Source organism: Drosophila bipectinata, chromosome 2L, assembly GCF_030179905.1.
Source record: "Drosophila bipectinata strain 14024-0381.07 chromosome 2L, DbipHiC1v2, whole genome shotgun sequence".
In the NCBI taxonomy this organism is placed as follows: domain Eukaryota; kingdom Metazoa; phylum Arthropoda; class Insecta; order Diptera; family Drosophilidae; genus Drosophila; species Drosophila bipectinata.
This window is the reverse complement of record NC_091736.1, coordinates 20,087,400-20,113,088: the sequence shown is the minus strand read 5'-3', so window position 1 is coordinate 20,113,088 and position 25,689 is coordinate 20,087,400. Positions and strand designations below refer to the sequence as shown.

At 44.4% G+C, this 25,689-nt stretch overlaps 3 protein-coding genes and 1 non-coding gene across 6 annotated transcripts in view; 2 read left to right on the top strand and 2 right to left on the bottom strand.

Annotated features, from left to right (window-relative positions):
- The first annotated feature begins 37 nt into the window (after positions 1-37).
- On the top strand, positions 38-4,715 carry TpnC25D (Troponin C at 25D). 2 transcript variants are annotated; one of them, XM_070276792.1, is made up of 3 exons: positions 38-152; positions 4,088-4,505; positions 4,573-4,715. In XM_070276792.1, exons 2-3 carry the CDS (start codon positions 4,103-4,105, stop codon positions 4,599-4,601), a joined length of 432 nt encoding a protein of 143 aa, XP_070132893.1. In that variant the 5' UTR covers positions 38-152; positions 4,088-4,102; the 3' UTR covers positions 4,602-4,715. The 2 variants fall into 2 exon arrangements, with proteins under 2 accessions (XP_070132893.1, XP_017099734.1); XM_017244245.3 differs by lacking the exon at positions 38-152 and adding an exon at positions 3,832-3,980.
- Positions 396-1,831, bottom strand: LOC108127239 (pancreatic lipase-related protein 2). The gene is made up of 5 exons (XM_017244178.3): positions 1,702-1,831; positions 1,530-1,644; positions 907-1,475; positions 692-860; positions 396-637 (listed from the first exon to the last, which is right to left on the bottom strand). Exons 1-5 carry the CDS (start codon positions 1,733-1,735, stop codon positions 490-492), a joined length of 1,035 nt encoding a protein of 344 aa, XP_017099667.2. The 5' UTR covers positions 1,736-1,831; the 3' UTR covers positions 396-489.
- A 55-nt stretch (positions 4,716-4,770) lies between the features above and the next one.
- Positions 4,771-25,689, bottom strand: part of tkv (serine/threonine receptor kinase thickveins) — a 49,230-nt gene continuing 28,311 nt past the window's right edge. The window contains exons 1-3 of one of the 2 annotated variants that reach the window (XM_017244241.3): positions 20,543-21,614; positions 7,114-7,301; positions 4,771-7,051 (exon numbers count right to left, since the gene is read on the bottom strand). In XM_017244241.3, the coding sequence (XP_017099730.1) occupies positions 5,747-7,051; positions 7,114-7,301; positions 20,543-20,576 (1,527 nt within the window). In that variant the 5' untranslated portion in view covers positions 20,577-21,614 and the 3' untranslated portion in view covers positions 4,771-5,746. Of the gene's footprint in view, positions 7,052-7,113; positions 7,302-20,542; positions 21,615-25,689 lie in introns of those variants that run through there. The other variant, XM_017244240.3, reaches the window with a different exon arrangement.
- On the top strand, positions 25,267-25,338 carry TRNAD-GUC (transfer RNA aspartic acid (anticodon GUC)). The gene has a single exon. It is a non-coding gene; the product is annotated as a tRNA-Asp (tRNA).

Genomic DNA, 25,689 nt, shown 5'->3' with positions numbered 1-25,689 from the left:
TGAAATTGCTTTCGATATAAATATGCATATGTAGCCGTGTTTTCAGTCAGCCAGTGGCGGCAACTTTTTCTTGGCATCTGTCATCTGGCCCAACGAGTTGATGACACGGCGCCCCTTCGCCTCCGTCCTCTCCTGTTGATTGCCAGCGAAAGGTAAAACTTACCTGAACACGTCAAAAAAAATATGCTTCGACAAAGCATTTAAATTGAGTTTAAAAATATGAATTTTTTAACAAAAATTGGGAAACAGAACAGAAGAATGTATCTACAAAATATATACATATAATTCTTTAGCGAAAGTGTTGAATATTTTTAAAGATAATATGTTTTGAAAAGTGGTACCTGGAATCTTTCTAGTAGAAACGTCTACTTTTGCCCCCGAAAGTATGTAATAAATTTTAAACATTTTTCAAGAGCCTCCTTCCGTTTTTATTGAATGCCTACCTTTTTATAAAACATTTACTTAGAAGGGAATGTGATTGCCACATATCTATTCAGTCCCAATGCCAAACATTTTCTTCATGATTTCATCGTTTACGTAGGTACGTCCCATCACCTGGCGGTTCAGTTTATTGGTCCTGCCCATGGCATATGGAGGGGCGTCATTGGTATCCAAAAAGTAGCGTCCCCTGGCACTTCTTGAAGGGGAGTTTTGGTTAGAAAGTCGATTAGAAAATCGATCAGTTACTTACTGGGGGCTGACGTCTAATCCCATCAGCTGCACATCATCTTTGGTTGAGCAGGCACCCGATACGAAATCCTTGAAACTGGAGCAGTGATAGCCATAGAATCCGGTGGGAGAGCTCAATGACTCGGCATAGTATATCGCCGAGCGATTGTGGTAGCAGGCATGGGTATCCACTAAAACACATTAGGTTATAAAAAAAATAAATTTACAATTACTTACTCTTGTTTTTGGCACCACAATTGGGCTGGCTAAGGCCCATATTGACGTAGAAATCGACATGGCCCACCGGATCCAACAGTCCCAGCATCATTACATCCGTGTGGATGACATCCACAAACTTGGCATCACTGGGATCCAGTTTCTTGGCCAGATCCGAGACCAAAAAAAATGGCTTGGCGGGATCCAAGGCGGTGATGTGGTACACTGGCTCCTTCAAAAAATTGCTGGCAAAGCTGGCCACATGAGCCCCCAAACCAAAGCCGATGAGGTGAATATCTTCATTCTTAACAATCTTATGGTAGAGAAGGGTTCTCAGCATTCTGCCCAGGCAACGACCCACACTCGGCGCATTGAGAACCGCCTCATAGTAGCACGGCTCCTTGGCGAGGTTGGCGTAGTCCACAGATACCACATTGTAGTCGCGGCCTAGTAACAAGGAACGTAGCTGGTCATTTGGAGTGTAATCCCGGTTTCCATTAAATCCATGAATCAGAACTTTTAACGGCCTTTGGGGAGTAAGCAAGCTTAGATTCGTTACATTCCCTTTCGTACCATTGGGATTACTTTTCCTATGAGAGACTGAATCTTCAGAATATGTTACTAACTAATCAGAAGCACTTTACGTATATATCCAGAAAGATATGTTGCTATTGGGACACTTGTCGTCAGTAAGTTCAAAACAGCTGGGCGCCTCTAAGGTATCGTCAAAGGCGGCCACCAAACTAAGGCTAGACAAGCCTGTCAAAAGGGTTATACTACGGTAAGGTTTAGTCCTTTAATTTTGGCCTTAATTACCCATTAAAAGTAGCAAAGACCAATATAGATCCATTCCTTCTCCTTTCCTGAATGAATATACGACCACAGAACCGTTTTAACCACAGCTGGAGACGCGCTACGTGGCATAAGCTATTTTAATCAATTTCGTTTCATTCAGCCGGAAAAGGAAAGCGAAACAATTTTGTAATTGGTTTGGATGCGGGATCAGAAATTCAAGGCGCCCAAAGAGGGCCCTAGAAATGGTTTATAAAAAAAATTACAACTCGTATATGAACCAAACATTCTGTTTAAGGTAGCTTCGTCCCAAGACGAATCAGAAGCATAAAACTATTTTCATAATTTTCATTTTTAGAATGCCTGTTCGGCGCAGTCGTTGCGACTTCGCTCCTGGCTCATACAATTTGTTGTGGTAATTACGTCGTAAATCTTGCCTTAAATTTCATGCCACCAAACTGTCAGCATCCGAATTAGAACTAGTGCCACGTCTGTGGCCACTGGCCACCACTCGAGCTATTTATACAAGGGGAAGCGCATATTCTGGGAATTATGCAAAAACAATCGAACTTTCGGTAGATGAGTATGAGTGCACTCTGGTGTCGCCCCCTCCAATACTTGCCACCCAAAAAAATGAAGGCATACTACCACCTCCATTACCCCACCCATCCACCTTCAGTTTTGGCCCGGCGGCACATTCCAAAAGTGTTTCACGTTTTGTCATAAATAATAAAAATCAAATGACCATCAAAGTTGCTGCTCTTGCCACTGCTACTGGCTGCCTTTGCCAAAAAATGCCGTCGGAAGGTTACACACAGAGACACAAAGACCGAACGAACTATCCAAACCCCTTTCGCTTCTCCCGACTGACCTGTCCATCTTGCTTGATGTCCATTTGCCAGCCTGAATGCCTGTTTGTTTGTTTTAAAGCAAAAATATAAAACCAAATCAACATTTTTGCGCAGAAAACAATTTGCGAGCTTCCGAGTGGGGGAAGGTAGTTACACAGGGAGAAATAGGACAGTACTTAGAGGGGTTCTTACTTAGAAGAGTCCTTAAAAGGGAGGATGTACTATATCAGCGAGGTTACCAGAACTATCTAACATAGAAGGCATTCCAAAAGTTTATTCAAATATTGGCAGTAAGTCTGAATTATTAGGCCAATAAAACCGTGATGGTAATTATTGGACCCGTGATGGATCATGTTCCTAATCAATGTTGTGGAAATTATTGATCTGGCAGGAACCGAATTCGATTGATGTCTTTCTCGCTTTTTTCTTCCTGTGTAGAAGGGGTTAGGCATGGGGGCGGTTCGCAGCGGTTAACCACAACACTAACATCAAGCAGTAGCGGCCAAGAGCCTGTGGAATCGGCAGAACCAGCAGAGACGGCATCTGGCCCACTCATGATCATATGGACAAAAATTGCTATAAAGTACTAAAAATACAATTACCGTGAGAAAATCGCGCTGATTTTGTGACTGATTGTGAAGACGTTTATAGTCGATTTTTAGTGACTGACTGAGTGACCGACACACCAGGCACGCACACCCACATGGATGCGGATGCGAGGGAGTATAGCATATATCTCTATCTGTTAATGTATCTGTATCTGTAAGTGTATCTGTGTCCATGTATCTGAGTGCTGCTCTTTGCATAATTGTGGCGTGCGCTGTGCGCTCGTTTTTTCGGCTGCCAGCAGTGGAAAGATGATGGAAATGACGTCGCTGTACTGCCTCTGCTCTGACCTTAGATATCAGCCGACACCATACCCAAGCTATCCCGGGGGGAGAAAAAAAAACAAATACCAAAACACCCAATCCAACCACCCACCACCCACTGCCGCCGATCGGTTGTGCACCTGTAACACTTTGATCTGATTTAGATCAGCGTCTGGCCAGAATCAGTCTCCGCATCCTCCACCACCACCACCACCTCCGGCAGTTCTCGCATTCCAATGGCTGTTAATAAAGTGCTTTGCCGAAAGCCAAACCAACAATAACCGAAGGATAGATTTGGATGTACATAGATGTACACCACCTCCTCCTCCACCGCCTCGGCCTCTGCCTCTGCCTCGGCCTGTGTACCTCTACTATTGCTTTTGCCTTTTCTTAGGTGTATGCTGCGTATGAGTGACGCTTCCACTAAGCGAAATTTGTTGTTTATAAATAATGATCTTGGCCAGGCGATCGGTTTAGTTCTCGTCCGCAGGCCAACGCAGTTGGAACGCATTGGAAATTGGGATACTCGTCTACCCGCCTTTGAGATTGTCGCCCAGCCAGATTCAGATACAGATACAAAATGGTATCTATCGGGTGTACCATTTCTTTTTTGAGGGGGGATTGTGCAATCAATGGTGGCAGTCTGTGAAGTGTTTAATGTGTTTTGTGGGTTCATTTTCGTAACTGCAGGAGGATGACGAGAAGATGGACATCATGCGCAAGGCATTCCAAATGTTCGACACACAAAAGACGGGCTTCATCGAGACCCTGCGCCTCAAGACCATTCTGAACAGCATGGGCCAGATGTTCGAGGAGAGCGAGCTGCAGGATCTGATTGACGAGAACGATCCGGAGGATACTGGTAAAGTGAACTTTGATGGCTTCTGCAACATTGCCGCCCATTTCCTCGAGGAGGAGGACGCCGAGGCCATTCAGAAGGAGCTGAAAGAGGCCTTCCGTCTGTACGATCGCGAGGGCAACGGTTACATCACCACCTCCACGCTCAAGGAAATCCTCGCCGCCCTGGACGACAAGCTCTCCTCCAGCGACCTGGACGGCATCATTGCTGAGATCGATACCGATGGCTCCGGAACAGTGGACTTTGATGGTGGGTTCCCTATATTACATTGCTTTATTTTTTCTTTTCTAAAACGAATCCTTATTTTCGAATACAGAATTTATGGAGATGATGACTGGCGATTAGAGGAATCGATCTGGCTGACCAAAGAAATAAAATACCAAACACAGAAGAAGCTTTTGGGTTTAATAATAATTTTTTATTATTTTTAAATAAATTAACTAAACGCTTTAATACAAACTTTAGTTCTTGTGGTCTGCGCGCAGTAATAATGAAACAAAAAAAAACTGAAAGATCGACTTAAATATCCATTTAGTGTATATAGTTACTCGATGTGTTCTTACAGGGTAGTGTTTACTGTCTACATCTAGCTTAAACAAGGTTACTTGATAAGAACGATAAGAGATAAGTTAAATGGTTACGGATAAGGATAAAGATACATATATAGTATTTACAGAATCGCTTATAACGATAATATATAATATATATACTATATATCTGTATAGTTAGCGGCCTTTAAACATCTATGCTATTTACACAAAACAAAAGAACCGACACATAAACATCAATAGAAGAAAGGGTTCAGGCTTGGTCTCCTTCGATGGATCACCGTCTGTCAGTGGGCTCCTGTCTTTACACTCTGTCTTAAGGCAACTAATTCCGTGGATTTTACAAAAGGCAGAAAGTATTCAGTTAATCCCTACATACAAAGGCACGGCACAACCAGGCTGTGCTGAGGCTAAGGCCTCGGAGGGGTCCGAAAAAAAGGGGCTTAGGAAGTGGGCTTAATTCTTATTCGTTAAAGCGTTCAAAAGCTGGCACAAAAAGTATATAGTATACACCTACTATAAGGTAATTTCGATTCCGATTGATTTTAGTCCGCAAACTTATGTACATTCAAAAGACACACGTACTTCTTCTTCAAGTATTTCTCAAATAGTTAAAGCATTTTTCTAACCAAAGATTTTGCAAAAGATGTTTGCAACGAGGCCTTAGTGTCTAGCCCTAACTAGTCTTATGTGCTAGCCGTAACTCTAACATCTAGCTTACAATCAGTGCGGCGATTAAAGTAATCGTAAAATAGGCACCTCTTCGGGATCCTCGGCTCTGCTCCGCCCAAGTACAGGCAGCTAATTAACTTAAGATTACGAACCAAACTAGGAGGCTGGCTTCACAGAAGGTGAAGCGAAAACAGAAAGAAAAACAGAAAACTAAATGCAACATAGGTCAAACCTAGAACGGGACTATAGCTACAGATACAGATAGTATGCTTAGATGATCTTCATGGGCATGTCGATCAGGCAGTCCGTTTCCAGTCGCCCCAGCGTCTTCTTAACGCGCAGGGCCGTCAGGCGGACGGTGGGATTCGGGTGCCAACACTCCACCATGATCTTGGAGACGGTGGCCAGGACGTCGTCCTCCTGCCAGCGCGACGGTATCGGCGGCCGGAAGCCCTTTACGCACACCACAGCGTGCATGTCCTCGAACGAGGGATCCGACGGCACCACGTCGTGGTACGGCAAGGCGTAGTCTTCGCAGGTTGTCGTCTTGGTTCCCGAAATGGGTGTGTAGCAGCGGCGGGCCATCTCCCACAGCACCAGACCCACGGAGTACATGTCCGCCCGCTTGAACTCCTCGAACTGCTTGGGATCCAGGTGCTGGCTGAGAACCTCTGGCGCCATGTAGCGGCGTGTTCCGACACGAGGATTCTGTGCAATATGGATCACATCCAGTTCCGAGTTGTACTTCACCGCCAGTCCAAAATCGGCAATGGCGCACTGGCCGTTGCGCTTCACCAGAATATTCTTGCTCTTGATGTCCCGATGGGCAATCGCTGGTTTGCCCGGAGTTCCAAAGATCTCCTCATGCAGATGGGCCAAGCCGGAGGCCAGGGAGTAGGCCAGCAGCTGCAGCTTCTGAGGATTGATCACCGACGTGGAGAGGTAATCGTGTAGGCTTCCCATCTCATGGTAGTCAGTTATCAACAACATCTGCGTCCAGCTGCCATTTCCCTTGATGTCGGCGGCAATAAAGCCCAGTATGTTGTCGTGGCGCATGAGGACGGTCTGGTAGATCTCGGTCTCGCGGAACCAGGAGGCCTCCTCGGTGGTGAAGAAGGTCTTGACGGCCACTCGCTCGTCCCGCCACTTGGCCAGCCAGACCTCGCCGTAGCGGCCTTTGCCCACCAGTCGCACCATCTGGATCTGCTTGGCAATGGTTCGCTGCACCAGGAGCGGCAGTCCCGATCCGGAACCGGAGCTCTGCTCCACGAGCTGGGAGAGCGGTGACAGCTGGGAGTTGCACATGGAGGAGATTAGACGCGGTTGCTTGCGTTTCTCGCGCCGCTTGTAGGTGATGCACAGGCTGGCCATGATTAACGTCAGCACCGATAGGCACACAACGATGGAACCGCAGAGGACGAGTGTGTGGACGGATTCGCTGCTCACCGGCAGCTCTGGCGGCGGCGTGGTCATCCTCGGTGTGTATACGGGATGCAGGTCGCGGTTGCACATATCCTCCTTGTCGCAGCAGACTATGTTCTTGCCATGCAGGTGGGGTACGGCGGACACTTTGCACTGTAAAGTAAATATTTCTCTTTTAGTTAAGATCCTTTAAGGAATTTTCGGAGGAAACTCACCATTAGAAGTCCGCCGTTGTCTTCGGGTGGCATGCAACCGTATGTGCGCTCCTCCTCGTAGGTGTTTGTGGTTTCATCGTAGAAGCTTTGGACGGCACTGAAGCAGCTGCCGCCGGGTCTGGTTTCGCAGGTTCCATTGCTGACGTTGCCGGGACAACTGCCATCGCAGTAGCAGGTCAGGGAGCGGGCTAGAAGTAGAGTCAAATAATTCCAATTAGTATTTTTGTCTTTACATCGGGGAGCTTTATTTCCTCAGATTAAAACTAGTTAAGAATTTAAGACTATTTTTATGATCAGAAAGCTTTGAGATTAAAATCTGACATCTAAAGCCGCTTGTAAATCAAACCCACTAATGACTGCATTTTATTTTCAGAATATTCTCCAAGTAATCCTCCAAGTCAATCAATCGAATGGCTATTAAAATGCACACACACGTCCAGTCCAACCTTAATATTAATCCTCGAGATGCATTACCGGCTGAAACGCTAACTGTTTTCCTGACAAGGCGATTATAAACGCCAGCAAACCGCTCGTATGCGCACTGTGCCATGAAAATGCGCCTGAGCATGAAAGCCCAGGAGCGGAGTAGTTGGGCGCAGGGGTAACTCGGTAACGGTAACTCGGGCAACTGATTCAGGTCGCTGGCAAATCTGCAACTAATTACGAGTGGCTTGTTGCAAGTGGCAAGTGCTGTTGGGTAGCTGGGTAGCTGAGTAGCTTGTTAGCTTGCTGGTCACTGGGAGCTACTGGGAGAGGATGGAGTGGAGGAGTAGGTGGTACATGCTCCACCGTTATGGTGGGCGTCTAGCCGTTGTCCGCAAGTTTTATGGCCGCTTACCGCCTGCGACACAGCCATCTGAGCCATTGGGGCATTAAAAGTGCGTTTTCCCCGTTAGATGCATGAGTTACTGCCCAGTTTAGTGCGTGGGCGTACGGATGGTTGGGATGGATGGGGGAGGAAATAGCTATAGCTAGCTGGTAGTATTGGGAGTTCCCATGGATCGCCCCCGACCTGCTCAATACGATTTCCCATTTAATTGCACTCACTGTTTGCAGTTTGTTGCACTCGTAGCTGTGCTGTTCATTCATAAAAGCACTTTTAATGCCACAATGCGAATAATGCGCCATATTTTTTATGGCTGCTGGCTGGTGGCTGGCAAAAGGTGATTTGTTTACCCCCAGAGAACCCAGACAGACTGTGCGAAGTATTTAACATATTTTTAGACGTTTTTATAACGCAGTCGACCATTTATAAGTCGTAAAGTGTTTGTTCATTCATTTCCCGACTGATTTAATGCGATTTGCCGAAACGGATGTGTGTCATGGATCTCTGTGTTGGAGTGGCTGGCTCCAGAACAATGTTGGCTAGCTGGAAGATTCGATTCAGATACTGTGGGCTCTTTAGCTGAGTCGCTGGGAGTCTTTTCCGATTCTCATTGTTGTTTATTGGCTGGCCAAAAGAAAACAAAACTATCAGATTCTCCATTCGTTTATTTACGCTCATACGATCCCCAGCAATCCATCAAGTCTTCGCACAACATTCACACGAAACTAGATCGCCGCCAAGAGCCATTAATGGTATGACTTTTGGATTCCATTCCTAGCTGACTGTTTTTTGGGAGCAATGGGTCGCGTGTTGTCAAGGTTGATCAAAGAAACAAAAACACAAGTGACACATACCAACCACAAACTGCTTGCCACTCACAGATTGCAGATTTCAGTTGCAGTTGCAGTGGCAGTGGCAGTAGCTCTGCCAGATACAGATACGACCATTTGGCAAAGCCGAAGCCAAACAAACCAACAAATTGGCGGATGTTGCCTGCATCTGGCCACTGGCCACGCCCACCGCCATGGCGAGATAATAATTTAATTACAATTTAATGGCCAGCGACAGCTGCTGTACTGTGCTGTGCTGTGCTGCTGTCGCCACGCGTTTCCCTCGCTGCTTTTATCGCGCCAAGTGTATCTGTATCTGGTGGCATGCAAAACGTGATGACTGCCACTGCAGCCAGAGATATTTTCAATTGTTCAGCGTTCATTGAAAGCAATGCTTCTGGCATCTCAGTGCCAAGTTTCGTACATATTCGCAAATACCTGTTGCTCCGCCACTAGTCACAGCCACAGAGAGAGAAATAAATGCAAACCCTTATGATTTTAAATCACTTTCAAGTATTCATTTCTCTCTCTGCAGCAAGAACCTGAGAGAACGATGGCCACGTATCACGGTAGCCTGTTGCGGTGCAGACAAATTATGAATTCTTTTTCCAGAAGGCCAAACGCAAGCCAACCAAAAACTCCACAAAAAGTAAAGTAAAGTAGAGGCAACCGAATTATGAAACGAACCGCGGAGGCTGAAGTGGCATCCGCCGGGAGAGAGGGAAGTGCGAGGTGCTCCGGAGGAGGAAGACGTCGCGCTTCGAAATTGTTGCCTCTTTGCGCTTTCGGTTAGCCACCGCTGGAGGGGCAAGGCGGCTCCGGCTGTGACGGCTCCGAGTTGGCGCCAAGTGCACGCGCTTGCCTTGCCAGGCCAAGAAGCAGGCAACCTCTCCAGGTTGGTTAGCTGGCTGCTGCCATAAACAACCATTTTTATGTGAAGCTCTTCAAACACGAAAAGGAAGTCAAAGGCAGACGACGCCCTACATGGCCGGCATACAAACATCCAAGAGGCCCCATCATAAAATAATATTTCCAATCATAAATGATTCTCAAAAGAAGGCCAACCGATTCCGATCATAATTGACATTACTTCAGAGCTGATTCTCCACCAGGTCTTGACATCGTAATGTCCTCCATGCTACGGCGACCCAAACTAGATAGAATTCCTTTTCAGGACTGGCATGGCTGTGATGCCTTTTGGATTCACGATTTGGAGAGTAACATTGACCCGTAATCACTTTATATGGACTGCCAGTTTAATTAGCCTCTCGACTCTGGGCTTTGTTCTAACAAACGCCGCTGACAGTGGGCAGTAAAGCCATTCGCACACAAGATCAGCGGTGTAACAATTGGAATCACTTTATGGTTTTGCGACGCACTGTGCTGTGCATGTGGGGAATGTTTTATGGCATGATTCAGCTAACAATTTCCGCTGCCAACGCTCTCTCATGGGTGCAGTTTCCCCAGTTTCCACAGTTTTTCCCCACTGGCCCCACCACCCAAGCGTTTATCATCTCCGATCCGCGATCCGCGATCTGCGAGAGCCGTGAGCTGTGGGCGTGGGTCGCCTGCCGCCTCCCTGTCGAGATCGTGCCGCAAACATCGCATCAAATGCCTGGTCGGGTCTAAAAATATATCTGCGCTGCATACTCGATGGGCCTGCTCCTCCCACAAGGCAGCCGCGGCAGCAGCTTGAGCTCCCATCCCCTTCTCAACGCCACATCCGCTGATCGCCTACATTCGCCAAATGCCAACACAGTAGAGCTCGCCAATGGTGGAAATATATCTCTTCTATCTATATCCGTTTATTGTATTTCCAAAAATATTCTAGTGGCTACTGGCAGCTGCTTACGCAGTCATGTGATCGGAAAAGATACACAAATCTATCTACTACTGGCCGGAGTACGTCGGGCCACAAACACCTGACTGGTGCGGTGCTGGTGTGAGCTCATCAATGGAATGGAATCAGCCCCCAAAATTAATCCAAACAAAGCCAGCGGTGGCTGCAACATCAACAGATTTCGATTCGATGACGTCTGGGGAGGTGGTTAGTCCAGACACCAACCCGATCTGGAGGTCTCTGGACTTTATAAACCAACTAAATTAGAAAGTTAAATGCTAAATCCTCTCACAAAAACAAAACAATTGTATAACATGTTCAGAATGCAGTCAAACAAGATTTTGTCATGAAACTATTTCTCATTCTCCAAATATTTGATAAAAACTAATCTTTGTGGGGATTATGTGATCAAGAGCATTTGCAGGTCTACCTTAAATATTGAAACACTTTCCACTTGTGGCATTTGTGCTTTTCTGCACGTTTTCCGCTGCCTTCAGACTGTGGGCGTCTGTTTTCATTTTCATAGCTTGTTTCTTTATATAATAATGTTAAGTTTTATTGTTGAACGTAGGCCGGGCCCGTGTTGTATTCCCCGGTATTTATTATTACGAAAATCACAACAAATTTCGAGAAAAGTGGGCGGCCGGCAGTTTCCATAATCTCCGTCCGTGTCTGTCCTAATGAATTGGTCCACGGCTGGCATTTGATTTTCCTCTTATCTGATCCATGGCCGCTGGCAGTCGTAGTCCTCCCGTCCCCCAAAAAATCCGATTTATTTTTATTGGCAGATTTATTTAGCTCGGACGGGTCCCCGCGAATTCTTGTGACTTGCTGACGTTGGCTTTTTATCCATCCCAGCCCAGCGATGTTTGTTTGCGCGACTCGCCTCCGTTTACTTGGCTATAATTCTTTTGGGGCAATTTAAATTTAGTTGCCGCAATTGTTTGTGAGCTTGCCAACTTTTATCAAGGCATTTGCGCATTTAAATTTGTTTTTTCCGCCGTCTTATAGCCATATACCATTATAGTATTATAGCAGACGAAAACTTTCCTTTTCGGTCAGCGAATTGGCATTAGATTAGACGACATTCCCCTCCTTTGATAAGCATTTCTGTGTAATTAACACTTTGGAACTGGTTCTGCTGGTCAGTGGTGGGTAGCTAGTTAGCTGGGTAGGTACAGGTGGCACTCGCTTGCATCCACCCACTGTTAAGGCCCTGTTGCCCAACAGTAGTCACCTGTCCACCAAGCCATTGTTATTGGAAGATTGGAAGTGCGTTAGCTTGGCATAAAATGCATTTTACAAGCGTTTAATTGACTTTCAAAACGTGTCACAGCCAATAGAAACATGTTTTTGCTGTTAGCCAGGCTTTAATCTGTGAGAAGCATGAATGGCCCGCAATACTAGCATCCAGTGCCATGCCAACACCAGTGCCAGCCAGTTATTTCCCATAACCTGCTGGCGATCGTGGGCGTCGGTTGCCAAGTGCCTCAGTATGTGCCTCTGGCGGCTGGGCTCTTAATCAAAAGGCTGTCAAAATTCTTAATAAAATGCACTGCAGCCTGGACTGCTCTCTAAATATTTGCAAGTGCCTATGTCTCTCGGCGACGCATGCGTTTTAATTAAGTGTCGCGTATTTTTAATTAAATCACAAACGCCCAAGCAGCGAACGCGACTTCTGCGCGATAAAAAACGCGCCAAACCGCTGCGTGGGCTTTGTCGGAGTGGGTCTTTAGACATCCAACCCAAAAGGGAGAGAGATCAGAGCCACCAAGTAAATGGGACAGTTGGCACAACAAAATGCTAAACAAAATGAATGCTTAGTTTCTTCGCATTTTGTGCGTGGGCAGCCGGATGCTGGCTGGGTGGATGCTTCGCCATCTCCGACTCCAGCCACCTACACTCCACACCACTCCACTCGGCGGTTAGAATTGATCAGCTTGGACCGCCCTTTGTATAATCTGCATAAATCGAACCTGAATCTACATTAGCCTCAAAATTGGCATTAGAACGGCTCTCGAGGTGGCCCACAAACACAGAGACATCCGGGTTCAAAGTATATATGTACCATGTAGTCGGTATATACTTCGGTGTTTCTGCCATTCATACCTGTTTGCTGGACATGTGCTGATCGAGGAGAGGAAACTGCTTGATATGCTAAGCATAGGGGCTGCATAAATTAGCCGGGTTTCTAGAGAAGATCGAGCTGGCTACCTAGCTGAGAAAACACTACCATTTACAACAGAAATCATTCTAAACTGTAAGCCTCCACCCAGATCGATCGGTTTAGCTGGCAGGTTAACTAGCAGCCTCACTGACAGTAATTACAACAATCTCTTAAGCATCACAATTATGGCCAGCTATTAGGCTTTACCAGCAAAAACTTCCACAGAAGCTAGAAGTCAGCCTGCGGGCTGAGCCGGCCAACTTCCTTCAATAGCTACTGTGATTACTGCCGATGATGTTGCAACATTGGCAATGAAGTCATCATCTATCGGCTGGCATTGTGGCGGGCATGTGGGCAATAAATAAAATATATACAAATAAATACAGAGGGAAGAAAGGAAATGAATGCCCGCCTGCTTTTTGGTCAAACGATTGCTAAATAAATCAAGCATATGCCCCGTAAATCAATAGCAATTAATTGTTTTCTTCCCATTTGGCTTTGCATACGCCCTCCAATGAACAATGAATTATAAATTACCAATACCATGTGGGTATTTTTTTATAGATATTAGCATACAATAATCCGCAAAATGCTGTTTTGTAGATAAGGCTTGAGATTAAAATTTTGCATTTCATTGCTGTGGTCACAAGTGATATTCACGATGAATGAAAAGTAGAAATAAGCATTTATAATTAGTCTTAATTGAATGTGAAATTTCTTAAAAACTATCTAATTAAGTTATTTTAAGTGTCGATTCTTAGAAATCTAATAACTCTAATTCAAATCTCTTTCTGCGGAAATGGGATTTAAAGCATCGCGTTTGCTGTAAACAACTTTGGCAACTATTTATGGCCATGAAATCCTTGTGGGAATCGCTGCTCGAACCCCGAAACACGGGATAGATGTATTAATCATTGCCTAGAAAGGGAGAGGCCGTCGAAAAAAAGAGCGAAAAGTCTTTAACCCAAAGATGAAGTCAAACAAAATCGTTTGTTTTCCGAATAAATAAGAATGATGGCGAAGGCAAACGGGTTTTCGGCCGCGGTGCTGCCAAGCCTAGCCCCTGAGCACACTCCACGCTTGGGCAAGACAACTTTTAAAACGATTTTTCCTTATAAATGGCCATAATTAATGCCTGTGCTGGCTATTTATATTTTTTGTCAAGTGTTGTGTCCATTTGAGGAATTCATGAATGAAATGCTAATAGAAAACCAAAACAAATCCCCCAATCCCAGGTTCAAATAGGTTTTCCATTAGCAGATGGTCAGATTTATGCTCGACACAATTTTGTGTGGCTTTCGGACTATCCCCAGATCCCCCCCTTCCACAGCTGGCAATTAAAAACAATTGCAGCATTCATACAAGCGAATATGGTGCATAATTTTCCTATACTTTGCTCTCTGCCTTTGGCTTTCGAATCAACACAATCGGCTTTAATTAGAGAGCCCGTCGGACATACCGCGCTGATTTGGCTTAATGATTTTTAATTGCAAGAGCAAATTATTTTCAGCAAAAAATATGAAAAATTGTAGCAGCTGCTGGCCAGGCAGCCTCTGGGGGACCACCCAACACAAGGCTGTATGGAAGGTGAGGAAGCTGTTCAATTGAGTTTGTGTGGAAACTAGTGGCCTTCCATTTAAATTAGAAATATCTTTTACCAATAAGCGGCTTCCTTTCTGGAGAATGGACTTGGAACTTACCTGAAATGAAAAGAAGGGAAAAACCAATTAGCAATTGAAAGCAATCAGTGTATTGGCAAATTAAAATCACAATTAAAACCATATGTTCTCATAAAAATCTTATCGTCCAGTGACTTTTATGGCCGAAGTGGCCGATTGCACGAAAAATCATCTTAAGCAGCGACTTGTTTATGAATTGCGAGTAAAATAATCAATTTGCATAATTCAACGGCAGCAGCAGCTGATACAATTTTGATGGCGATTTTATCAAGAAATCGAAATGAGCAAACAGAACCGGGCTACGGCGGGGGATCAACGACATTGATATTGATATTGAGGCGATGATTGGCAATCATCATTGGCAGATCGCTGATCGTGGATCGCTGATTGCCGAAATCGAAATTGAAATTGGATTCGGATTCGGATTGGGAATGCTAATCGAGGAGAGAAGGCGTCATCGAAAAGTCACTTCACCTGAGACTCGAGATCAGAGATAATTCGGTCCACAGTAGCGAACTAGTATCCGAGAGTAGGAATTAGTTGCCATGGCTGCTGGGTCAAAATTAAAATAAAAACAACAGAGCGGCTAATTAGTCGTCGTCGTCGTCGTGGTAGTCGTGCTTGTTTCTTTCTTTTTCTATTTTTTTGTTTCTAATTCGAAATTTATGCGCCTGCCAGACAAAATACCAAATGCTATTTGGCTAGAAATAAACTCGTACGCATACATATCGCAGACATTGTATATATACTATATATATTCGGCACAAAAATAAAGTCAAGCTGTCTGCGCATTTGGCGTCTGCGATTTGTTATAGCATCTTAAGGCGACTCCTGCTCATTTCTCGATCTCGAAAGAAACCGCCTTGGATGTCCAGCCAGACAATTACCTCTGGTGTGGCTGGTGAATCACCTCTCCGGTGAGGAGATTTATGTCCATGTGGGTGGGCCGACCAACAGCCACCAATGCAAGTCGCGTCAAAATGTCAATTCAATTTATGGCCACGACTCGCTCTGCATACAGAAAAGTAACGCCACCAAAGTCAAGAAACGGCCAGCCCGTCCAGCAACAAGTTGCAGCAACCACAGCGCAGTAGCAACATGCTGCTGGGGCCCTCCTAGCTTCTAGACTGGCTGGCAATTATAGTATTGCTGGGCTTCTCTTTTTTTGGTCACCTGATGATGAATCAAATGCTGGCGATCGCCAGCCGATGCCTTAAAAGGCTGCCCCGGCGACAGCATGACGTGTGCAGGCTTATAATAGACAGGAAAGCATATATATTTCTACTAGAAACCCCGGCCAGCAGACTGGCAGACACCGAAAATATGCAAATGTCGGATAGAAAACCCGAGTATATAACTCGCATATTATTTTATATGATATGCACATACGGCCAAATGCGAAATACGTGCCAATGTGCGTTGTCATTGACTCTCGATTGGCGATTTGCTGGGTCTGGCTAACAACGTTTGGTATCCATTATTGTGCATGTAGTTGTTGGCTTTTGTGCTTTCGGTCTAATAAACATGCCGCCGTGCTGTCTGTGCGACACATTTACTTACCAGCTACGGGAAAGGGGAATAAGGGAGCAGGTTTTATAAAGGTAGGGAAATTTCGACCATCAGAGGCATTAGAACTGGGTTCTGACAATTAGCAACACTTAACATATTCAATACAATGACCTTCTCTTAGAGCTATAGTGATATAGGAGACTATATAGCTATGATGACCATGAGCCACATCTACAGGAAGTAGGATTATTAAATATCAATTGACAGATAACCTAATCCATAGTTCTTAAAAACATGCCTATGATTTTGAGTTAAAATATAGACTCAGAACCAAGAACCTCAGACCTCGCCTCATGCAAATCATTTAAAGTCTTCTCGCAGGCCTCGGAGATAATCGTTTCAAGTATTTAACGCATTTGTTAAGGGGCCAGCAGAGAAAATAATGAATACGAAGTCCAGAGACCAGAGCCCAGAGATAAAATCCACTCAAATTTCACTTCATTTATCACGAAATCCATCAACAACCCATCCAACAGCCAACAGCCAGCAGCAGTTAGCAAAGGAGCTGGAGGTCGGGATGATGGAGGCAGTATGGGGGCTGAATGGAAGGAGTTACTTGCATTTATTTGATTTTGATTAATCGTCAACGAAATTAAGCGGAATTCGTGGATGCTGCCAATGCTAATGGAGTTTCTGAGCGGCAGGAGGCCGGCACAAGGCAGGAAGCTGCATTTACATAAGATACTGCATATGTATCTGGCAGATACATTTCATTTCACTTGCCGCGCCTCGCAGCAAATTCCATGCCAATGTTTTGACAAACAGCAGCAGCTGCCGCCTACTCGGCATTCAGCATATCCGCATCCATTCCGATGCAGCAATCCGACGGATAAGCGGACGGAACGGACCGATTCGCTGCGCCTCGGTCGTCATTTTCACGCGCTTCAGTCGCACATGTGTGCTCCACACGCTGGCGACAGATCGCATCGGATCTGAATGGGTCTGAGAGCTTAGATCTGGGAGCTGAGATGAGAAGAGATGAGAGATCCACACGGCAAACAGGATATGCGGACTCTGCACTCCAACTGCAGCAGCCGCATCGCACTACTGGGAAGGCACTCGAAACTAAACAAACATCTACCGATGCAAGGCAAGCGATGAGTTGATATTTGATTAAGAATTAATGGAATAATCTGGTGTTAATCGTGAAGTGACAGCTCAACATTGAGTTCTCTATAGACTACATTGTTTCTACAGTTATAAACTTATTTTATTGGAGAATTAATAATAAGCCCAATGTTTTTTATGAAATGTAATCCCTCATTACAAAGTATTCCACAGCAATTTATTTTATCTGCGCGGCTAGGGTTTCTTCTCCAGATTCTAGATGAAATCATCTTATTTTCTGTTATATAATGTTCTCAGAATGAATCTGAAAGTATTTATTACACACGAGTATCTCAGGCGTTGTTAGAAAGTCAACTCGAATCTGGTTTTGGCCGTAATTCCCTGCCATTGCAGTTCTGAGAATGGTTCGTTAATCTCTCATCTGATAAGACCCGCTAATGAGTACCATTTCAATATAGAGGTAATTAACGTAAAGAGAATGAGGCATACTTCAAGCCAATGTCAGATATATAGGCAATATATCCACGTAGCTGAAGATCGTGCGATTCAGTATTTCCGTCTGGAGACGCGTCGCCTCAAGCCGACTTGTGGAGCGTCTAGTCTAGTCAGGGTTTATGCTGATCGGTCAGATCGGTGGTCGGCTCACCGACAAATCAATGACCCCTTTTGCGTGCTCTGCGCTCTGGGGGCTGGCGGAAAATCGACAGGTTGGCATTTAGCTAAAATTAAAAATAAGTGCAATTTCACCGAGAAAAGTCGTAAGCGTGTGCGAAATGCGCCAACGGCCGATGGTCAGCAGAATGCATATGAGAGTCGTGTATGTTCTACACTAGTACGGCCAATGTTTGGTGTTTGGTTCGGTTATGTTTTCTTCTTTCTATGAAAACCAGCAAAAAATATTATAAATTAAAATAGACTATCAAAACACATTGAAAATGCAAGCACACGTTGCTCGTAAAACCAAACGTGGGCAGGCATCTCTCATGAGTGGTTCGTGTACTATTTATTTTTGATTTTTGTGTTGCTTTGCCCAGCGCCTATTATTGTTATAATAACTATTTTTGTTTGTTTACGCCAACGGGCGGCAGACGACAAAATTGATAAGATTAGGCGTCGTGAGACTGGGGGCGAGGAAACCGCCGAAACCTCCCAGCCTGTCGAACTGTCGGTCGGTCAAATACCTGGGAATTAGTATTTAGTGCCCTCCATACTCGCGCATATCTGGGCTCTTATCAGCTCACGACGGGCCCTATCAGTTGGAAACTCAATTTGTTGGCTAGGTGATTCCACACAGAGCACTTGGCGGAAAAATATAGTAAGCGATCCCCCAAGTCAACTTTTCTTTCAGTGCAGATGGAGGGCTTGGAACAGGGTCTTGTGCTATCGAACCTCTTTAGAATCGCCGCTAAAGAGCTACATTTTCGGGGGAAAACTTCACTGGCCAGTGCTCAAGTGTGGGTGTGGCGCAGCAAGGTAGTGTGGTGCAAGTATCTTTGTCTTTTCGACAACAATGCCCACATCAAAAGGTGTCTTTCGTATTTGTTGCGCTGGCGAGGCTCTTTATCTTTTTGTCTGTTTGGCATTTGTTGCGATTTGTCATGGGCGCAACCGACCGACCGGCTGACTAAGAGGACCAGCCAGGAGGAAGGGGACCAGAACCGCCACCCGTGGCGAATTTATTATTAAGAGACTTGGACAGCGACTGCACAAATAAAATCAGAAACATAAGCACAAAGATCTGCACCTGGACGGATGCCCGGGCGAAAACCCAGACTAGACGCAAACAAAACACAGTCGCTCGTAAATATTTAACGAAACATTAATTAAATTTTTTATTAAATAAATATAACATATATATACTGGCCAATCGCCTTCTGCAAATTCAGATTACTTGTGCAATTATTGGAAATAAAAATGTAAACGCACTTAAAACTTCTTGACTTGATTGCTTTCAATTGCTCTTGATGAGGTTGGTTTTCTTGAATTTTAACGATATTCGCCATTATATTAATTGGTCTGAAGCCAAAGCCAGTGCTCTGCAGTATCAGGAGCTATTAAAAGATCAACCAAAGTATGCAGAGCTCTTCAACGATGGAGAGGGATTAGTATACCATATCCACACGCGCGGTCGTAAAATTCATTGGGCTGTCTAATCCCAAATCAAATGCTCAGATGCATATCAAAGTAATCTAAGCAAATGAAACAAAATGACAACACACACACACCCGGGAAGGGCATAAAATATGTGGCTGCAACACCCCAGAAAGGAGAAAGGGGCACCCATGCCCATAAAATTGACAGCTGATCTTTTTTCTCTGCCAATGTTTTTCTGTTTTTTATATTTATACATATTTTTGTTGTTGTTTTTTTTTTGGGTATCCACTCTTTCCTGCAAGGGGTGCCCGCTGCTCGATTGTGGTTGTTTCGTTGTTCGATTTCTGGCTCGGTTCTACCTGCTCAGGGTCATAAAAAATTAAGAAAAACATGCACAACTTCGAGAGAAACTCCAGAAAGTGGGAGCGAGACCGAGAAGGATCAGACAGCGACAGCGGCAGAGACGTCGCATATTTTAAGCCGATGGGATCTCCTTGGGATGTGGTCAGGAGCAGGAGGATCGGCATAGAGTCGAGCTGATTCGAACAACAAAACGCAATTAGAAACAGAAAACGCAAGCAAACGAATTTCAATTGAAATCGGTGGTCGGCGGTCGGGGAAGAATCCAACAGGATATGCCCAGAGATTTGTAATATGAGCGCTGCATACTTATGAGACCATGATCAGGCCATGATGATAATGGCACTACCACTGCCTGGCCACAAGACTCCGCCGAGCCGCAGAGCCACAGAGCCGGCAGTGAAAGCTTTGAGGAAAATCTCCCAGAGAATCGCAACTAAACTACAAGTGGCCTTATCGGGCCATAAAGGAAATGAATCGAATTTTAGATACCCTGTTTATGGGGAAAAGTTAATTGAAAGCCAAGTGAATTGGGAAATACAAATGCTTTTAATTTCCCAGAATTTTATGGCCTAGGCTGAATGTGGTTTAAACTATTATGGGTCCTGGACACCATAATACTACCTCCATTCATGACACTTGAAAAGGAAATGACAGTGACTTGATACTTTCAAACCTTGTTTCCTTATCAAATTATTATTATTTTTTCTATAAAAAAACAGAGCATTATCTCTGACATACAAACTAGATAATTTCTATCTATGGAAATGATAAGTTATTGTGTTTTGGTGTATTTTTTATAGGCATGATATGATAAGTACAGGTACTCTGACAACGTCATCTAGTTTTCTGCAATTATACCAAGACCAGGACTTGACCCATTCGTAGAACAATAGTACTTTTCCCATTCAAGGTGCACCACAAGGGAGCTCCACAAAACAAAAAACAAAAAAAGGGGAAAAAATAAAGAAAAAGAAATGTTATATTAATATTTACCATGAGCCTTCTTCTTTCTGGATTTCGGCGCCATGTCTGATGGCTACAACAGCAACAAGAACGCTAGCCAAAGGCGCAGCAACAACAGTTCTTGATGATTTTTATACGGCGGCTGCAATGCAACTTAGTTGTTGTTGCCCCAACCGATCGTTCTTCGTTTTCTCTCCTCTTCTACCTCTGGGTTGTTTTTGTTGGACGGGATCCCGGGTGTTGGGGCCACTTCTCTCCCAGTCCCTTCGATTCTCAAGTCTACAGTCTACCAGCCAGTCTCCGCACCTCTCGCCGTTCGCCGTTCTTGCAACAAAACAATAAACGCGAGGCAGCAAGGCAACAAAAGCAAAACAAAAGCTGCAGGAGAACTGGATTCGTTTGGGTTTCGGGGCTTCGGAGTATGGGTAGTATGGGTTTGTTTATGGCAGCGGCGTCGGTCAAGCCGGCGACACGGTGGAGCCCGCGAAGAAGAAGACTACGAGCAAGACGATGACGATGGTGGAGCCGACGCGCTGGAGCAGCGAAATTATGGGTTTCGCCAAAAACTTGATCCTGGCGCTGGTCTTCTTCTTCCGCTTCTCTACAGATCTCTGCTCTGTGGTCTCCTCTCGCTTAGCTTCTTTTATTGTTTTTTATTATATTTTTTTTTTGTTTTCTGGTGTGAGCGCGTGATCACGTTGATTATAATTATATACGAAAGGTGGCAATACAAATCAGGTGAAACTCAATCCTCGGTCATTGCATTCGTATATCCTGTGTGTTTTCTCGGCTATTTTCTTAGGCACTGATTACTGATAGGGCGACGGCACTGACACAAAATAACCACATAAATGCAACATCCACTTTATTCATTTGTTTGAGAAACTTTTGTGGCGGCAGCTTGTTTCAGATTTTCAGATTGTGTTAGATTTTCTGCCTCTTAAACACGTTTTTAGCCAGCGTATTTTGTTTACTTTGAAGCACACTTTGAAAATACACTCTTGTTGGCCAGCCAGACGCGAGAACGTAGCGATTTCGAGGCGAAAAAAACAGAGTCCGTGCGCACGTCACGACTCGCGGGCGATTTTCATAACAGTGATCTGTTACAGAATTGTGATTCTGATTTTTACGTTCAATAACAGTCTCTCAGAGAGTTTTACCAATTTTATACTTAACAGCGAACAGAAAAAGAGAGCAACAGCTGTTAGGTCTCCTTTACAGTTTATTTTGATGTTAGAAGACTGCTTCTACAGAATGCGCTCTTTGGATAAAAGAATTCCAAATAAGAGACGAAAATGTTGATCACTTGAATTTCAAGTTTTTTTTAAGTATTTGTATCTGTATCTGGGTATGCGTGTGTATCTTGATCTTTGGTTAGCAGCGTTGTTGTTGCTTTCCGTGCTCGTATTTCGTGGCTGCTTGTTATACCCTAGCAGAAGGTATTATAACATGGCTCTTCCTATAAATATTATGTATTTTGGATAAAGATACAGTATCCTCTATAGCTATAGCTTTAATATATCCTTTAAATATTGTATCCGCAAGGGCATATGGGAATCGACTTCTTCCGCAGTCAGCTTTCCTTTCTTCTTATAACTGACATATCTAGATACGGCAAGACAGAGATGGAGTGGCGTATAGGATGCATAATTGCAGGGCCCTTTTGCATATGGGGCATGCAACAATAATAACAGTTTTGGTCGAATTTGTTAGCGATGCCAGCAGCAGGCAACGTGTGATTAGCAGCAACACCATTGCCAACTAATAGTTGGCCGCCTCCTGTTCTGCGGAGCGTATCCATGAGATACACTCGTGCAACTCGCATCCATGGGATGCCCATCGCGCACTCAAAGTTATCATTTGGAGTCACTGCTTCCACGGCAAGCCTGTGGTTTCGCTTTGCCTGCCAGCCTCATTAGCCGCACGGTAGTCGCCGCTAATTATGGTCTAGGCTTTGGTTTTGTCGGATATGCCACCCTGATCCGCCACCCTACCTGTCATATCGCTTAGCACGTCTCTTTTGTCAGGTACTGAGGCAGTATCTCGCGGATCATCAGCCACTGCAGCGGCCACATTAAAAACACATTTGAACTCTGATCCGCTCATAGGTTGCACATTTTCGGTTATGACCCTGCGATAAGCCCGCATAATTTATTCCGACGAACCTCAACTTCAAGAATCATTTTTCTCTCTGCATTTTCACTTCAATCCCAGTGCTGATCTTTCGTTTATTATCTCGCCCGCGGCCATAATTCATTTTGATCTGGTTTGGGGTCTGCTGCTCTGGTTTTGTCTAGTCGAATCTCTGGATAAGATGCCCCCAGCTTCAGCTACGGCTCCAGCTCCCTTAATGCCTGCTGCTGCCTGCGAGGTGTGATTTCTCAAGTGTAGGAGTCATGCAGCGCACAGCCAGACGCTGGGAGTTGCACCAGAATCGGAGCAATGCAGCCAGATAAGGGGTAAGACAGGGGAAGGTACTTGGAACGTGGAAAGGGACTTGCAGTCGGCCGGGGGCTATCGAGGAGCCAGAAAATCAAGTTCCTTATGGGGAGACTATCAATTGAGTTTAATGGATAGTAGCATACAATTTTAATTTAATTTTGAATGCGAATAAAAGCCTAGAGGAGAATTTATTTAAGACTTTATAGAAGGAGTTGTACTCAAAAAAAATCTTATCTTAGAGTTTAATGTAAAACCATTAAATAAATATTTAAATGCGAGGCAATATAATTCCAAGAAACAATTAAAAGCAAATCGAACAACATGAGCTATAACTCTCGTTAGGGACTTTCCAAGCAACTATCTTTCAAGATTTTAATAAGGTATTGTTTCCGAGCAATGGACAATAAAAAAAACCACATGAAATAATTATATTGCATGATTATAAAATTCTTAAAGCCCCGTCGTACATTTTCCTCAATCTCAAATACAAGAAAAATGATAATTTATTTAAAACAAGACACGAAAGGTGAATAGTTTCAGTTGGATTTAGAATCAAAGGGGAATGTGCAGAGCCCATGACTTGGGTGGACTGCATTCCATTAGAGCCAGAATTCTGAAAGTATCTCTAGCGCGAAATTTTTGTGCGATCCGTGCTAATTCTCGCCATAGAGGAATGATTGGATGGACGCGAGGATTTGCTGCATTGCCCAATTAGCACCTGTGCTAAAAAGCCCCCACCCGAGACTCGGGTTTGCTTCGTTCATTAGCACTGCACTGTGCTTTCTAATTTGTTTGCGTTTGCTTTTTAGTTAGAAGAGCTGTCTTAGAAGGAGTGATGCGGAGATGATGCGGAGATGATGCGGAGAAGATGAGGAGTGCTGGCGGTTGATTCGAGCCATAAACGAGCGGCAATATACATTTTTTGTGTTGTATACAATAGAAAATCCATGTTGGATTTTCGAGTATTTCGTGTGAAAACGATGAGGGGGCCGGGGGAATACTTCTTGATCCGTACAATAAACACAAAAGGCGGCCGACACTGACTGGGAACAGGGCCAGACAGACTGGCGGGCCGAATGTATCTGTATCTGTAACGAATCTGTATCTGTATCTTTGGGATTATTGTTAGACCGGGCATTAGATACACAAGAATATACATAAAGGAGATTCAGGGAGAGGAAGCCCTCGCCTCTGCAGGTCACTGCATCAGAAAAAATCAAAAAGCAACATGGACAACAGATGTGCGCAACAGGCTCCCTTCCAATCAACGGAATCACCAGAAATCATCCGAAATCAGACAAAAGGCGAAGGTCTCGGGAAAGGTCCGAGATGTCACTTGGAGTGTGGCTGGGCCCTAAATCAAAGTCATGCAATGTTCCCCGATTGTTCTCTTCAGCTCTTGTTTTTTGTAGCTGGTAGCACTGACCAGGCACCTCGCAGCCACCATCGTTCTCGGCCCGATTCTGTGCCTGTAGTCTGTATCCGATCCGAAGCATGGAAATTTTCGTATTGTACCAGAAATTTGTGTCAACGTGGGCGACACTTTATTGTGAACGAGTGTGCGTGTGTGTGATGGCTGGCTGGGTGTGTGTAAAAATAAACCAAAGTCATTTTATGTTGTCAGCAACATGTGGAAAAATGCTCGGAATTCGTTCCATTCTTGCACACTTTTGCAATGAATTAAAAATCGGATAGATACACAAAGTCAGAACCCGAAAAGCTGATCAACCAGGCAGCACCTTGTCAGCCCAAGAGGCATTAATGCTCTCGAGACCTGCCTCGTCCCGTTGCCTCTTCATCAAAAGGAGTGAAGTGCAATTAACCATCATGCACTCCAGCCTTTCCCTTGCCCATCCCTAGTCCATCTCATTTTTGATTCTATCTCAGGTTCGTCTCGGTTCCTCTGCTGCACTTCACACACAGCAAGGCCCAAGGTGAGGTGTTAAAGTTTTATGGAATTTCAACAACGATAAATTATAATTACACGCAGAGCTGAGCATAAATCTACCCACACATCCGCAGAGGAGTCATCCACTGGGCACGCAGATACTCACTCGCCAACTCCTCTGCCTCTGGCTCTGCTCTGAAGTGAGTTCAACCGCGTCAAACATAATTTGTAAACGCATTAAACATTCCCCTCATTAACACCTTCAGAGGGTGACTCCAGCTATCTTGGCATCTATAAATGGATTTTGAAACAAAACTTCATGCTTGGCGAAAACTATGCAGAAGGGTGGTTGTCTTTTCCGAAAAAGAACCTAAAGGTTCTCGGCTGCGGAACATGTTTTGTGTTTGACGAGCCACTTTCAACATCCTCGATAGTATAGTGGTTAGTATCCCCGCCTGTCACGCGGGAGACCGGGGTTCAATTCCCCGTCGGGGAGATGTTTAAATACTTTTTTTTTTATTTAACTTATTATAATATTTTTCATTTATTTCTTGTAGAAGATGTAACCGTTTTTTTTTAAATATAATACACATGTACAAATACACAATTTCTTTTTTAACATTTTTTTTTTGTTAGAGAAGTTTGTAGGTTAGGGTAAGGTATTATTAAATAATTATATAGTATATTAATACATAATGTTCATATTTACTTTTGGCTTTTGTGACTTTTTCTTTAGAAATAATGACTTAAGAAAGAGAAGAAGAAAAAAAAATAAGGCAAACCAAGAATGCCTATCGGTTATTTTATCAATCTATTTAAAACTAATACTATGAATGGAATCTAAAAC

Coding starts and splice junctions, on each gene's coding strand:
- LOC108127239 (XM_017244178.3), bottom strand. CDS start 1,735: ATGGATCTATATTGGTCTTTGCTACTTTTAATGG. Junction 1,645..1,701: donor GTCTTTGCTACTTTTAATGG/GTAATTAAGGCC, acceptor CCCTTTTGACAG/GCTTGTCTAGCCTTAGTTTG. Junction 861..906: donor TTGTGGTGCCAAAAACAAGA/GTAAGTAATTGT, acceptor AATGTGTTTTAG/TGGATACCCATGCCTGCTAC.
- TpnC25D (XM_017244245.3), top strand. Junction 4,506..4,572: donor CGGAACAGTGGACTTTGATG/GTGGGTTCCCTA, acceptor TTTCGAATACAG/AATTTATGGAGATGATGACT.